This window comes from Cavia porcellus, unplaced genomic scaffold (genome assembly GCF_034190915.1).
Source record: "Cavia porcellus strain 051 isolate PalLab524CR breed Dunkin Hartley unplaced genomic scaffold, mCavPor4.1 scaffold_21, whole genome shotgun sequence".
NCBI lineage: Eukaryota > Metazoa > Chordata > Mammalia > Rodentia > Caviidae > Cavia > Cavia porcellus.
This window is the reverse complement of record NW_026947504.1, coordinates 56818987-56830690: the sequence shown is the minus strand read 5'-3', so window position 1 is coordinate 56830690 and position 11704 is coordinate 56818987. Positions and strand designations below refer to the sequence as shown.

The following is an 11704-nucleotide window of genomic DNA, read 5'->3' as shown; positions in this document are numbered from 1 at the left end:
AGCCATGATATAGCCCAGTGAAAATGGAGCTCTGTGTGGCCTATCAACAGCCTTACATACGTCCCTAACCACCGCTTCCTGAGGAATAAAAACGTTACCTAAATGGTGTTGAGACGCTACCTCTCCAGGCTATGTTAGATTGCTTGCGTGGGGGGAGGGGCGCAGGGAAAGAGACGGAATGTACAAATCACAGGCCTCGGGAACCACGGCTAGGGGCGGGACCAGCGGCTAAAGAAGAGAACCAGTCCTCCGTCTTCCCAGCAGGCCCCGCGGCGACTGGTCGCCTCTCCTCCCCCAGCCGCACGCTGCGTGCCCACTCGTTGGCTGTTTAGGACGGAAGCTCGCTTGGTGTTTCTCCAGAAGTTTCCCCCTGGGCGGCGGCGGAGCTGGTAACCGCGGTGGCTGTGTCTCGGGCCACCGCAACAGTGTTTTAGGCATGGCGGCGGCTGCAGCGGGACCTGCAACAGCCCAACGGTGCGTGTTTTCCTTTCCTTTGCTGTTCATTTTATCTTCTTACTTTGGTTAATGAGCCTGCTGAACTCGTTGTTTTTCCTGGCAGGCTTTTCCAGAGCTTCTCAGATAATCTGATCGATGAGGACCCCCAGGCGGCGTTAGAGGTGAGAAAGCCCATTTATACTTTCTCCACCGTCATAGGGGAGCAGAACTGAGTCCGGTTCTGGTTGAAAATGCTGGTTCCCACCATTTTTTTCGTGGATCCGAAGCTGCTGTACTCAGTGTCTCGGCCCCAGTATTGATATCCATGCTCTTCTTTCTATGCTTTACAGTGACCCTTTTGCCTCTCAGATCCTTGTTACTCTTGCTATTTCACCTCCCAGCTCCTGCATCTCCTCAGTTACTGAGAAAACCTACCTCGTGTTTTTCCTTGGGGACGTAGTTGGAGTCCATCCTTGGCCTGCAAGACCTTAAAAATGAAGAAAAAAAAAAAAAGAAAATTAGGACTTAGTGATACTAATTCATTTTTTCATTTATTTTTGCCCTTTTTAAATACTAGGCACAATCTACTAGAACGAAAACTTTTAGGGTACTCAGAGACTTTGCAGATGTCCTATCACTTCATTAGTCATTCATTTAGTAGTCAAACGTTTTTTGGAATTGTGTGCAAGGTGTTCCTTGCCACCAGTTAAAGTCACTAATACACTTAATAAACTTAGAAAGCACTTTGTATTTTTGTGCTTGACAGAAACTAAAGCTGTGAAGGAATGTAAAATATCAAGACTTCAGTAATAACTAAAATGCAGCCCAAGCTATCCAGATGCTGTAGATGGTGTTACGAATTTCAGAATTTAGCCATGAGCATCTTGCAGAAAAGTGCTTCATTGTTATGATCTAACATGCCATAACTCTGCTGTCTTATGATCTGACATGAGGAAGGCTAGCAGTTTGAGGCAACAAAGTGTTTTTTCTAGGTGTGACTTACAGAAGAAATTTGCGTCACTTTTGATTGGAACGTTGATTGCAATGGAGACCTGAAAGAATGAGAGCACTACATTGGAAGCGTTGGATAAAGAGCAATGGAGGCAGTAAAAAGAGTCAGTAACAAAGGTCCTGAGGTTGGAATGAAGTTGTAGTAGGAGTTGCCAAAAGGATCTTGTGATTCGAGTGGCTTGAAAGTAGAGTGGGAAGTAAGGTTGAACAGGAAACCAGAGGCTCAAATAAGGTGGTCAAGGTTTCTGGGATCAGCACTGGAATAACGTAGGGGAATCTGACAGTTTCTCTTTACAGTTCCTAGCCAGACAGCTATTAACTTGGTTTGGTTTGGTTTGGGGTTTGGTGTTGTTTTTTTTTGGGTGGGGGGGGGACAAGGTCTCTCTGTGTAGTTTAGACTGACCTTGAACTCACTATTGTAGCCCAGTCTGGCCTCCCAATTTGCTGATCTACCCGGCTTAATTTTCTTTTTTCTTTTTCTTTTGTTTTAAAAACAAAATAAAAGGTAGAACTGATACAGAATTTTTAAGCAAGAAATTAACACTAGTTAATGTGTTGCGTATCATTATCTTAGATGAAGTTGTTCAGGTTACAAGATTTCGGCATGAAAAAATGATCAAACAATGAAAGCACAGGCTGTTCTTTTTGATGACCTTATTGAGATTAGTAGTATAGTTATCTATCTTGTGTGTGTATATATTTGTAGATGTATGCCCACATATATATATATATATATATATATATCCACATACATACAGTCTTTTCCTTTCTTCCTTTTCTCCTTTCCCCTAACCCAGTTGTTTTTTTCCTTTTGAGCACTTTCTTTCATTTTCACAATATCTACTGTGTATTTTGGACCTTACTACTCTTTCAGGTTTTTTTGTTTTTGTTTTTTTAATATGAGGGAGACAATATGATATTTACAGATGTGAGTTTGATTTATTTCAGTTATGAGTATGGTTTCATGTTGCTTCCATTTACTTATAAAAGCCTTGAGTTTATTCTTCATAGCTGAGTAATACTCTGTTGTATAAAAATACATATCTTTTTTACTCATTCTGCAGTTGATAGGCATTTGGGTTGTTTCCAAGTTTTAGCTATTACAAACTGTGCTGCTATAAATACGGGTGCACATATATCACTGTGGCATGATGTTTTCAATTCTTCTGGGAAAATACCCAGAAGGAGAATAGCTAGATTGAATGGGACCTCTAATCCTACTAGTTGGAAGAATCTCCACATTGATTTCCACAGTGGTTGTACCAGTCTGCACTCCCACCAACTGTGGAGAAGCATTCCTTTTTCCCCACAGCCCTGCCAACATTTGTTATTAGTTGATTTCTTGATGGCCTGGCTTATCTTTCTTAAGGTACATTCAGACCCATTGATTTTTTTGGAAATCTAGTTTACTTCTGAATTACTTTAAAAAATTTTTATTATGGTATGACATGTAAACATATTTTAAAACAAAATTTGATGATTTTTTACACATGTATGTCACCCAGTCAAGATACAGAACATCTCCATCCCTAAGGTTCTAATTGACTCCAGTTGATGTCTGTCACCATTGGTTAGTTTTGCTTGCTCTTGTACTCAACACAGAAAAGTAAAGTTGGTGCTTTGTTTTGTGTATATGTTGTAGTTTTGCCTTAATCATTACATGTATATACACCCATATTGTGTGAAATAAGTTCTTCATTGTGTATTATTTTGTTATATATAGCACCATTTTTTAAAGCAATGGGCATTTGGATTATTTTTCATTATTAATAAGTATGAATAAAGCCAGTGCGAATTCCCCTGCACATGTATTTTGGTGGACAACAGATTCCTTTTTTTGTTGTTGTTGTTGTTTTTTATTTTATTGTGTATTGCTTCAAACTTGCATAGAGTAGGCCTGTAGTCTTGGTTCTTAGTTTGTGGCTTTTGAACCAGCATAATCAGTGTCACCATGTAGATTCTTGCTGAAAATTCTTACAATTCATATAGTCTGGCACTTATTCTTTTTACAGTATACAGAAGAAAATTGAGACACAAACTCAAAAGATCCGTCACTGTGATGTGCGGCCATTTAGAGGCAGAATGGGGGTCTCAGAGTACACCTCTCTTTTTAGTCTAGTGCTGTGGAGTAGTGGTTCTCAAAATTGTGGTCACAGTTAGAAATTTGTGTTCTCTGTGCTCTTCACAGACCTAGAATCAGAGATTGATAGTGGAGGGGTTGATCTAACCAACTAGAATGTTTTCTCTAAACCTTGCGATAAACAGTGCTAATGATAAGTAAGACTAGAAATCTAATAAAGTGGGTCAAAAGTTTTCCTAATGGCTACTTTAATAGTAACCATTTTGGAATTCAGGTCACTTGATAGAACATTAGTTTAAATGTATTTTATTGCTGAGGAGTTGGCTCAGCAGCACAGTGCCCGCCTGGCAAGTGCGGGGCCCTGAGTTCGACTCCTGGTACTCCCCTAATACATTTTATTTATATAAGACAATCCAATTAGGAATGGGGGAAGATGACCATGGACATTTTCACATTTTTCATTCAAATGGTTCAGTAGTGTTGAATGCTGAGTTAGACACCAGGAATATTAACATGAAATGATTACAGTGGGTAAGAGTAATAACTTTGAATGTTGAAAGTGGTAGTGTAACTATAGTTGACAGTAATTAATTGTTTATTTCAGAATAGCTGGTAGAGAAGATTTTGAATTTTCCCAACAATGAATGATGTATCTCTGAGGCACATACGCCAGTACCCTTGATCTGATCATTTTACATTATATACTGTACATTTATTGAGATGTTATAGTACACTCCATAAATATGTACAATTACTGTTTTAGTTAAGATATATTTAAACAAAAAAAATCTTTAAAGAGGAGATTGCATTTCAATAGGGAGAGGAAAAAGTAGATTTTGAGAGTCTTTTGAGACCCTGTATGCGTGGTGGTTAAGGACTCAACCAGAAGTTTTAAGGTCCAGATTTCATCACAGTAGAACAAATTTTGCGTTTGAGACCTACTCGAAAGAGTTACTATGAAGATAACTAAGACACTCTCACGTGTTTAGTGCATGCCTGAGATAGGGTAAGGACTCCATGATGGCTCTGTTGTGGGGACGCGTTCGGTAGTTTTAGAACATAGAATGTAGAGGCAAGTACTAGGAAATAAAGGTGACACGGTAGAAAGCCCAGACCCTAAATAACAGTAAATTCCCACTGAGGACTTTTAGTTTTATCACCGTCATGCACATCTCTGAAGAATTTGAAGGAAATGGCATTACCTGAATTACAATGCCTGCTCTAAAAGCAGAGTAAATAGATGAGAGGTGACATGAGGGACAGTGGAATAACAGGAATGTAGGGATACTGACCAGGTAAAGGGTAAATGTTGGAATTTAGGTCAGTGATTGAGGGCCTCAAAGGGACTTATTTTATGTAAAATGCACTAGCCTTTGTGACAGTTTTAAGGTACAGGATGATGCCTGTGTTACTGGATTGAAGAATGTAACAGAAGTGGGTACCACTCGCTATGTAGGACTTACATCTCATTCAGAGTGGGCAACAGACATTTCAGGTGACCTCTGTAGAGAACTGGCTGTATGAGGATCCTGCTTAAGAGTACTGGCTACATTCAAGAAACTTGGATAGGAGGATCTGGACACTCAAGAAGTCAGACAATCTAAGGAGTAAAGTCTAAATAAATAGCAGTTATATAAATGCTAGTTATAAAAGACTAGTAGAATAGTAGACTGAATCTTGTGATCAGTATTGTCACAGGTCACAGAATGATCAAGTCAGAATTTGATAAAGGAGTTGCTAGTGATTTTGAGAAGATTAAGACTATGAAGGCAAAGGCTATCAAGAAAAAGAAAGTATGAGAAAGAGAAGTTTTAAAGAGAACGATCAGTAATTTTCATTGTATGTTTATGAGATGCTCTTTATAGGTCTACGTTACCCTTAGACTCCGGAGTTATTTTTGATTTCTCTTACCCGGCGTTTTCAGCTCATTACCAGGTCCTGCTAATTCATTTTGTAGCAGCTGTGATGTGTACTGTTTGCATTTCATTAATCAGGAAGCTGAGGCTAAATTAGTTTACTCACTCAAAGCAGTACCCTTTGGAAGTGGCAAGTGTCTGGTTTCAAGGGATCAGATTCATCTGCTGGAGAGAGGAGGATTGGGGATATATGATATCATTAACAGTTCGGGAGCTGACTGACTTTGAAATAGCTGACCAGAGATAATTTTGCTGAAGGCACAGCAGAGATTGGTGATTGTATAATGAATGTTTCCAGTTTTACATGCTTTATGTTGGGTTTCTTCCCTCCAGTGGTGGTAACTAGTTTAAAGCAGAGTAATTGCTATTCTTGCCTAATTGGAAATTAGTTAAGTAACTGGAAGAAAATGTAAAGGAGTATCAGATTAAGAGATGATTTGGAGATAAAGGTTTCCAGAATGAGCAGTGCTTTTACTTCTAACTTCAACAAGTTTTCCTGTTGAGTGCCTTCTCCACCCCCTCTCTTTGGTACTGGAGATGGAACCTAGGGCACGCTAGAACTGAGTGGTATCCCAACCCCTTGTTGAGACTGGGTCTTGCTAAATTGTCCAGGCTGTCCTTGAACTTGTGATCCTTTTATCTTAGTCTCACTGTTCCTGGGATTACTGGCTGTGTGCCATGGTGCCTGGCTATGTGGCATTATAAAAAAGCTTAAAACTAAATATTTGAAAATTTGCCAAGATCCAGTTCTTGTTTTTATTTTTTTGGTGCTTGAGATTATATCTAGGGACTCATGAATGCTAACCAGGCTGTCTACCACTGAGCTATATCATCAACTCCTAGTTCTTACTTTTAATGCCTTAAAAATGGCATTTTTCTTTCCCTTTGTGTTCTGGGTTGTCAGGGGAGTTACTTTACAATCATTGAATTACATTGCTGTTGTATAGTGGTGCTCTGGTTTATGAACTTAACTACTTAACCCATCTAATTATTTAAATAAGGTTGACCAAAAATTGCATATTTTTGATTCTTATAACAGGAAATATAAAAATAACAATTTTACCAAATTTATTGAATACAAGAATCAGCTGGTTGAATCAGGATAATCAGTCTATAAAGAAACACACTGCCCAAGTGATGCTAGGAATAAACTGTCAAGTGGGTCTTTCCACGATTCTGTTACAGAATTTGAACCATCAGAATTATGAAAAGAATTCAGTTCATGAATCATGGTATCACTGTATTTTACAGTATACTGGGTATCTTTATATTTGAGAACTGTGAATTGCTAACTTGTAGCAAAATTGCTACTTCTTTTGATTTTTTTGTTTTGTTTTGTTTTTGTTGTTTTTTGGCAGTGCTGAGAATAGAACCTAGAGTTTTGCACATGCTAGGCAACCACTGGGCTACATTCCCAGCCTACATAATGAGTTTTCTGCAAGTATATCTATCTTTGGACGTATTTAAAGAGTGTTTAACGTATGTCAATTACATAATGTTCCTTCGAAGCACTTCTTAAAATTCAAGATCCAGATAAAACAGCATTTTGAACCATAATATGCTTTTTTTTCTTAAATGTAACTGGAAGTTGATTTAAAGGTTTTTTTGAGTAGATAAGGAAGAAGCTATCTGCTGTTCCCAAAATTGTTGAATTTGGCCCAAGGTTTTGTTAACTTAGAAATATCAAAATATTAGGAAACATGAATACAGTTCTCAGATAGATAAACATGGAGCAAAAAAAAAAAAATAAGTAAATAACTAGAAGGTAGCAGTGTTTGGTGGTTGAAACTTATTTTGGAGTCTGTCCTGGATTTTTTTTTTTTTTTGGTATTGGGGATCAAACTCATGACTTTGTGTTTGCGAAGCAGGCACTTACACCGCTGAGTTGAACCCTTGGCCCTATTTCTTTCTTTCATTTTTCATCCTGGATTTGAAGCCTGTCTTTAGTGCAGCCTTGTCCCTAAGGAGGAGGGAATGAAATGCCTGTGCACATCTAGACAAAGAGCGTTCTAGTCAGAGAAACAGGTACAGAGTCCGGAGGTGTTTGAGAAACTGCAGAGAGGCCATTTGGTTGGAAGGAGCAGCCAAGGAAAGAGCAGGAAGAGGTCCGAGTAAATCTGTACAGGGATCTCTCACTGAGGAATGCTTGTAAGAGTTTGCGGTTTTGCTCAGTCAGCTGAACAAGCATTAGAGAATTTTGTGCAGACAAAAAAAATCTGATGAACAGATAAAGATGGTAAAAAGTGATTTGGTTTTAGGTAATTTGCTAGTACACGTTGCTTTGTGAGGAACACATTACTAAATTAAAGTCAAGTCAATAATGTGTTGTGGCTATTGAAATAATTTTACTTTTTATGAAAATTACCATATTTCTAGTGTTTACAGTAGAGAACGAAAGTATTCCTGTTTGTTTGCACTTGTTCTTGGCTTTACTTTCTTCCCATGTCATGGAGCTACCAACTGCATTCTGTGACTGGTCAGGGTGTTAAGTTTTATTGTACTGCTGACTTTTGATCAAGTGATACTAGCTATCTATGCAATTCTATATGGACTGTGAATAGAATGCTACAATCTGTTAGGGTATTTTGCTATTGATGGCGAATAGGAAAGGGCCAGGTAAGCTTGGGTATTTGTTGGTTCTTTTAACCTCCTGGACTCTAGATTTAACTTCTAAAGATTGTATCTTGTTTTGGGTTCGCCTTATTTTGTGTTTTGCTTTTAAATTTTAAAAGCTGTACTTTTTAAGAAGGGCATCTCAAACTTTGCATGATCTTTGTCTTCTCCAAATTTGTGAAATTGTGAACTGTCAATGTATACGAATTCAACTCAGAATAAATAACATGATAATAATGACCTTTTATTGAGTTCCTGCTATAGATCACAAACTGTTGTGTGTTCTTTGGGTTTTGAGTAAGGGGAAAGAGAAAGGGAGATACTGATCCTCCCACACGGAAAAGCTTCAAACTTGTTTCTTTGTTGTCTTTTTTCCAAATAGCTTGTGATCATAGGTTATTTGATTAAATACTTTAGATTCAATGGCTTTAAAAACATCCACTGATACTCATGTTTGTATTTGTAGGAGCTGACTAAGGCTTTGGAACAGGAACCAGATGATGCACAATATTATTGTCAAAGAGCGTACTGTCACATTCTTCTTGGGAATTACTGTGGTAACTTTTATTACAAAGTTTTCTTTATAAGTTACTTCAAATTTTGCCCTAGACAAAGTGAAGTCAAATAACACGGAGGTTATCTTTATTTTTAAACTGGTCTTTTGAAAAGGATGAAGTAGTTATTAGTATGACACTTACATGTTGAGTAACAGCCATTTAACAGTTAGGTATGTCTTCTTTTTCAGTGGGTAAGAAATTTACACACATTGCACAATAATGCATTATTTTAGCAAGAAATATCATGTGTATTATTTTGTAGTGTGTTAAACAAAATACTCTTGTTTGCATTTTGAATTAAAGTGTATTTCTATATTTTGTAACTTTAAAAAATATTATTGATTGAGAATTTGGATAGGGAAGAATTTAGTACCTTGAGTTAAATTACATAAATATTAATAGGGAAAAGATGAAAGTTATGACACAAAGCTTTATTGATAGAAGAACTTTAAGAAGAAAGTTAGATATGAGGTCCTAAGGAAGGTATAGTACTTAATTGAATTTTATTTTGGATTAGTTTTTTTCTTATTTAAAACCATTTGGCCTTTCTACCAAATGAGGATCTTAAAAATATAAGACTGGTTTAAATGTGTAGGGTTTGCTACATATGTAAATTCCTAAAGAAGCAATCTTTTTATATAGATGGTGCTGCTGATGCAAAAACTTCTCTCAAACTCAACCCCAGTAATATCACTGCTATGATGAGAAAAGGGTATGTAACTAACTGCTGTTCTCATTGGGCTTGAACTCAAATAACTGATGTTAAATTTTTTGAATGAGTTATTGTAAACTTTTTGTGTATGCTATACTTTTTGCATATGCTAAGCAAGTTGTGGTGCATACCTGTAATGCGGCACTCTAGGGAGGCTGAGGCAGGAGAATTGTTGCAAATTCAAGAGCAGCCTGGGTACAAAGTGAGCTCAGTACTAACTTGACCTGCAAAGTGAGACTGTGTTTCAAAAAGACAAAAAAAAAAAAAAAAAAACGAAAAAAAAAATTTAAAAATGCTATACTTGCACGTACAATTTGTAACTGGTTCCATTTTACATAAAATGTGTAGTTCTGTTAGTATGTTAACTGAAGTATGAGATGATGCTGTTGATTTTTTTTTTAATTTTAAAGAGAATAAAACCAAACAAAATAAAACAGGGTAAAGCCAATCAAAACAGAACAGTGAAAGTGATACAGGATTTCAAAACAGATAATAGGAAATCAACAGTTGCTACCTAATGCCTCTTGTCTTCAGAATTGCTTCCCATATCATCACACATAATGAAATCAAAACAGAACAGAATGAAACCGATCAAAGCAAAACATTGAATAAAACAAAAAAACAATAAAATGGAGCAAAGCAATAATTGGATTTCAAAAACAAGACAAAAAAATCTGCTGTAGTTAATATATTGCATATTATTATCCTCTAAATAGATGCTCAGACTACCATCTTTAGGCCTCAGAGTCAATCAAACAATAACAAGCATTAAGTTGTTTTTGTGCCTCAGTTGCTGTCAACGCAGTCTGTTCCTCTGAATCAGCCAGTCGCCTTGGGGGCAGGGTGCTGGGCTCTTTGTGTCTTCTAGCCTGTATGCTGGCTGGTGCACCATAAGGGCAAATTGGCTTCCTGTTTCTCCTCCTGGCCCGTGGCTGCTGCTGCGTTATAGGAAGGGCGCTTCTTGTTTTTCCTCCTGACCCACAGCTGCCGCTGTCTTGGGGAAGGGTAAATTGGCTTCTGTTTTTCCTCCCAGCCCGTGGCTGCTGCTGGCTTACAGGAAGAGTGCTTGTTGTTTCTCCTCCAGGCCCATGGCTGCTGCTAGTTGATGTTTTAAAATAGTGATGATTAAAGTAATTGCAAGTTACAGATGAAACAGATAGATTACACATCTATTTTTATTACCATTTTGAATTTATTGTGTTTAACTGACTAGAGAACATCCCATTCTCCAACCTGGGTAGGCTACGATTCATGCTAGGAAAATTCTGTATGTTTTATATAAATTTGTGAAACCCAGCTTGTTTATGTTGATATGTGTGATTTTATTTAAATAAGAAATTAATCCTTTTGCATAATTATACTTTGAAATGAGCAAGTTTGTACAATTAAAAGAAATTCATTTCTTTTAATGAGTTCCAAAATTGAATTGTAATGAGAGTTTTATAGTAGATATTAGTGTTTTGGAAAATATGTCTCATTAACATGTACTGAAAATAAATTCAGCAATAGAGAATATTAAGCTCTTTTTCATGTGTGTGAATTTGTTTTTAATATGTTCATGTAGGATATGTGAATACCATGAAAAAAACTATGCTGCTGCTCTAGAAACTTTTACAGAAGGACAGAAATTAGAGAGTAAGTATAAGAATTTTACTTTTAAAAAACTAATCTTATTTATCTTAAATAGAATAGCTGAATTTTGTTCATGTATTCTCAAGTTAATTGTGGAAACTTGCTGGACATAGCAATACACACTTGTAATCCCAGCACTTGAGAGGCTGAAGCAGAAGGATCACTGCAAGGTTGAGGCCATCCTGGACTACAGAGTGAGTTCAAGGCCAGCCTGAACTGTATAGCAAGACCCTGTCTTTCAAAAAAAATATCATGGAAACCTGTCATCTTTTTCCTTCTCTTTTAATGATGTTTCATGTTGATTACAGAATTTGAATTCACTTAGAAGTTGATGAATTTGGTCTTTAGTAATTAAATCATAGATAAACTGCTTCTAGAAGCCAAAAACATCATATAAATACTCATTGTGCTCTTTCTATTGTATCCAGCTTTAGTTTTTCTAATGGAAAGTTTAATTTTCTGTTTTATTTATAAGTCTGTGCACTTTAAATTATTCAGATTGCTAAAGTGGGAAATCTTGCTTCAAAGCCCATATGGAGAAGTGAAGTGCAAGTTTGAGTAAACTGCAAGGTACAGAAGAAACATGGAGCTTTGAGTACTGTCTTATGAAAGAAATATGTGAACATTATTAAAACCCAATTTAGGGGTGTTTAGATACATAAACACAAATTATGAGAGCCAAGAATTTTTCAGTCTACAAACTAGTAAGAAATCCAGGCTGTGAATTAGCTCGTAGAAAATTATAGAC

At 36.9% G+C, this 11704-nt stretch overlaps 1 protein-coding gene across 1 annotated transcript in view; it reads left to right on the top strand.

Annotated features, from left to right (window-relative positions):
* Positions 1-11704, top strand: part of Sugt1 (SGT1 homolog, MIS12 kinetochore complex assembly cochaperone) — a 34905-nt gene continuing 23201 nt past the window's right edge. The window contains exons 1-5 of the mRNA XM_063232717.1: positions 1-474; positions 560-617; positions 8522-8612; positions 9255-9324; positions 10889-10959. Coding sequence (XP_063088787.1) covers positions 437-474; positions 560-617; positions 8522-8612; positions 9255-9324; positions 10889-10959 — 328 coding nt within the window. The 5' untranslated portion in view covers positions 1-436. The remainder of the gene's footprint in view (positions 475-559; positions 618-8521; positions 8613-9254; positions 9325-10888; positions 10960-11704) is intronic.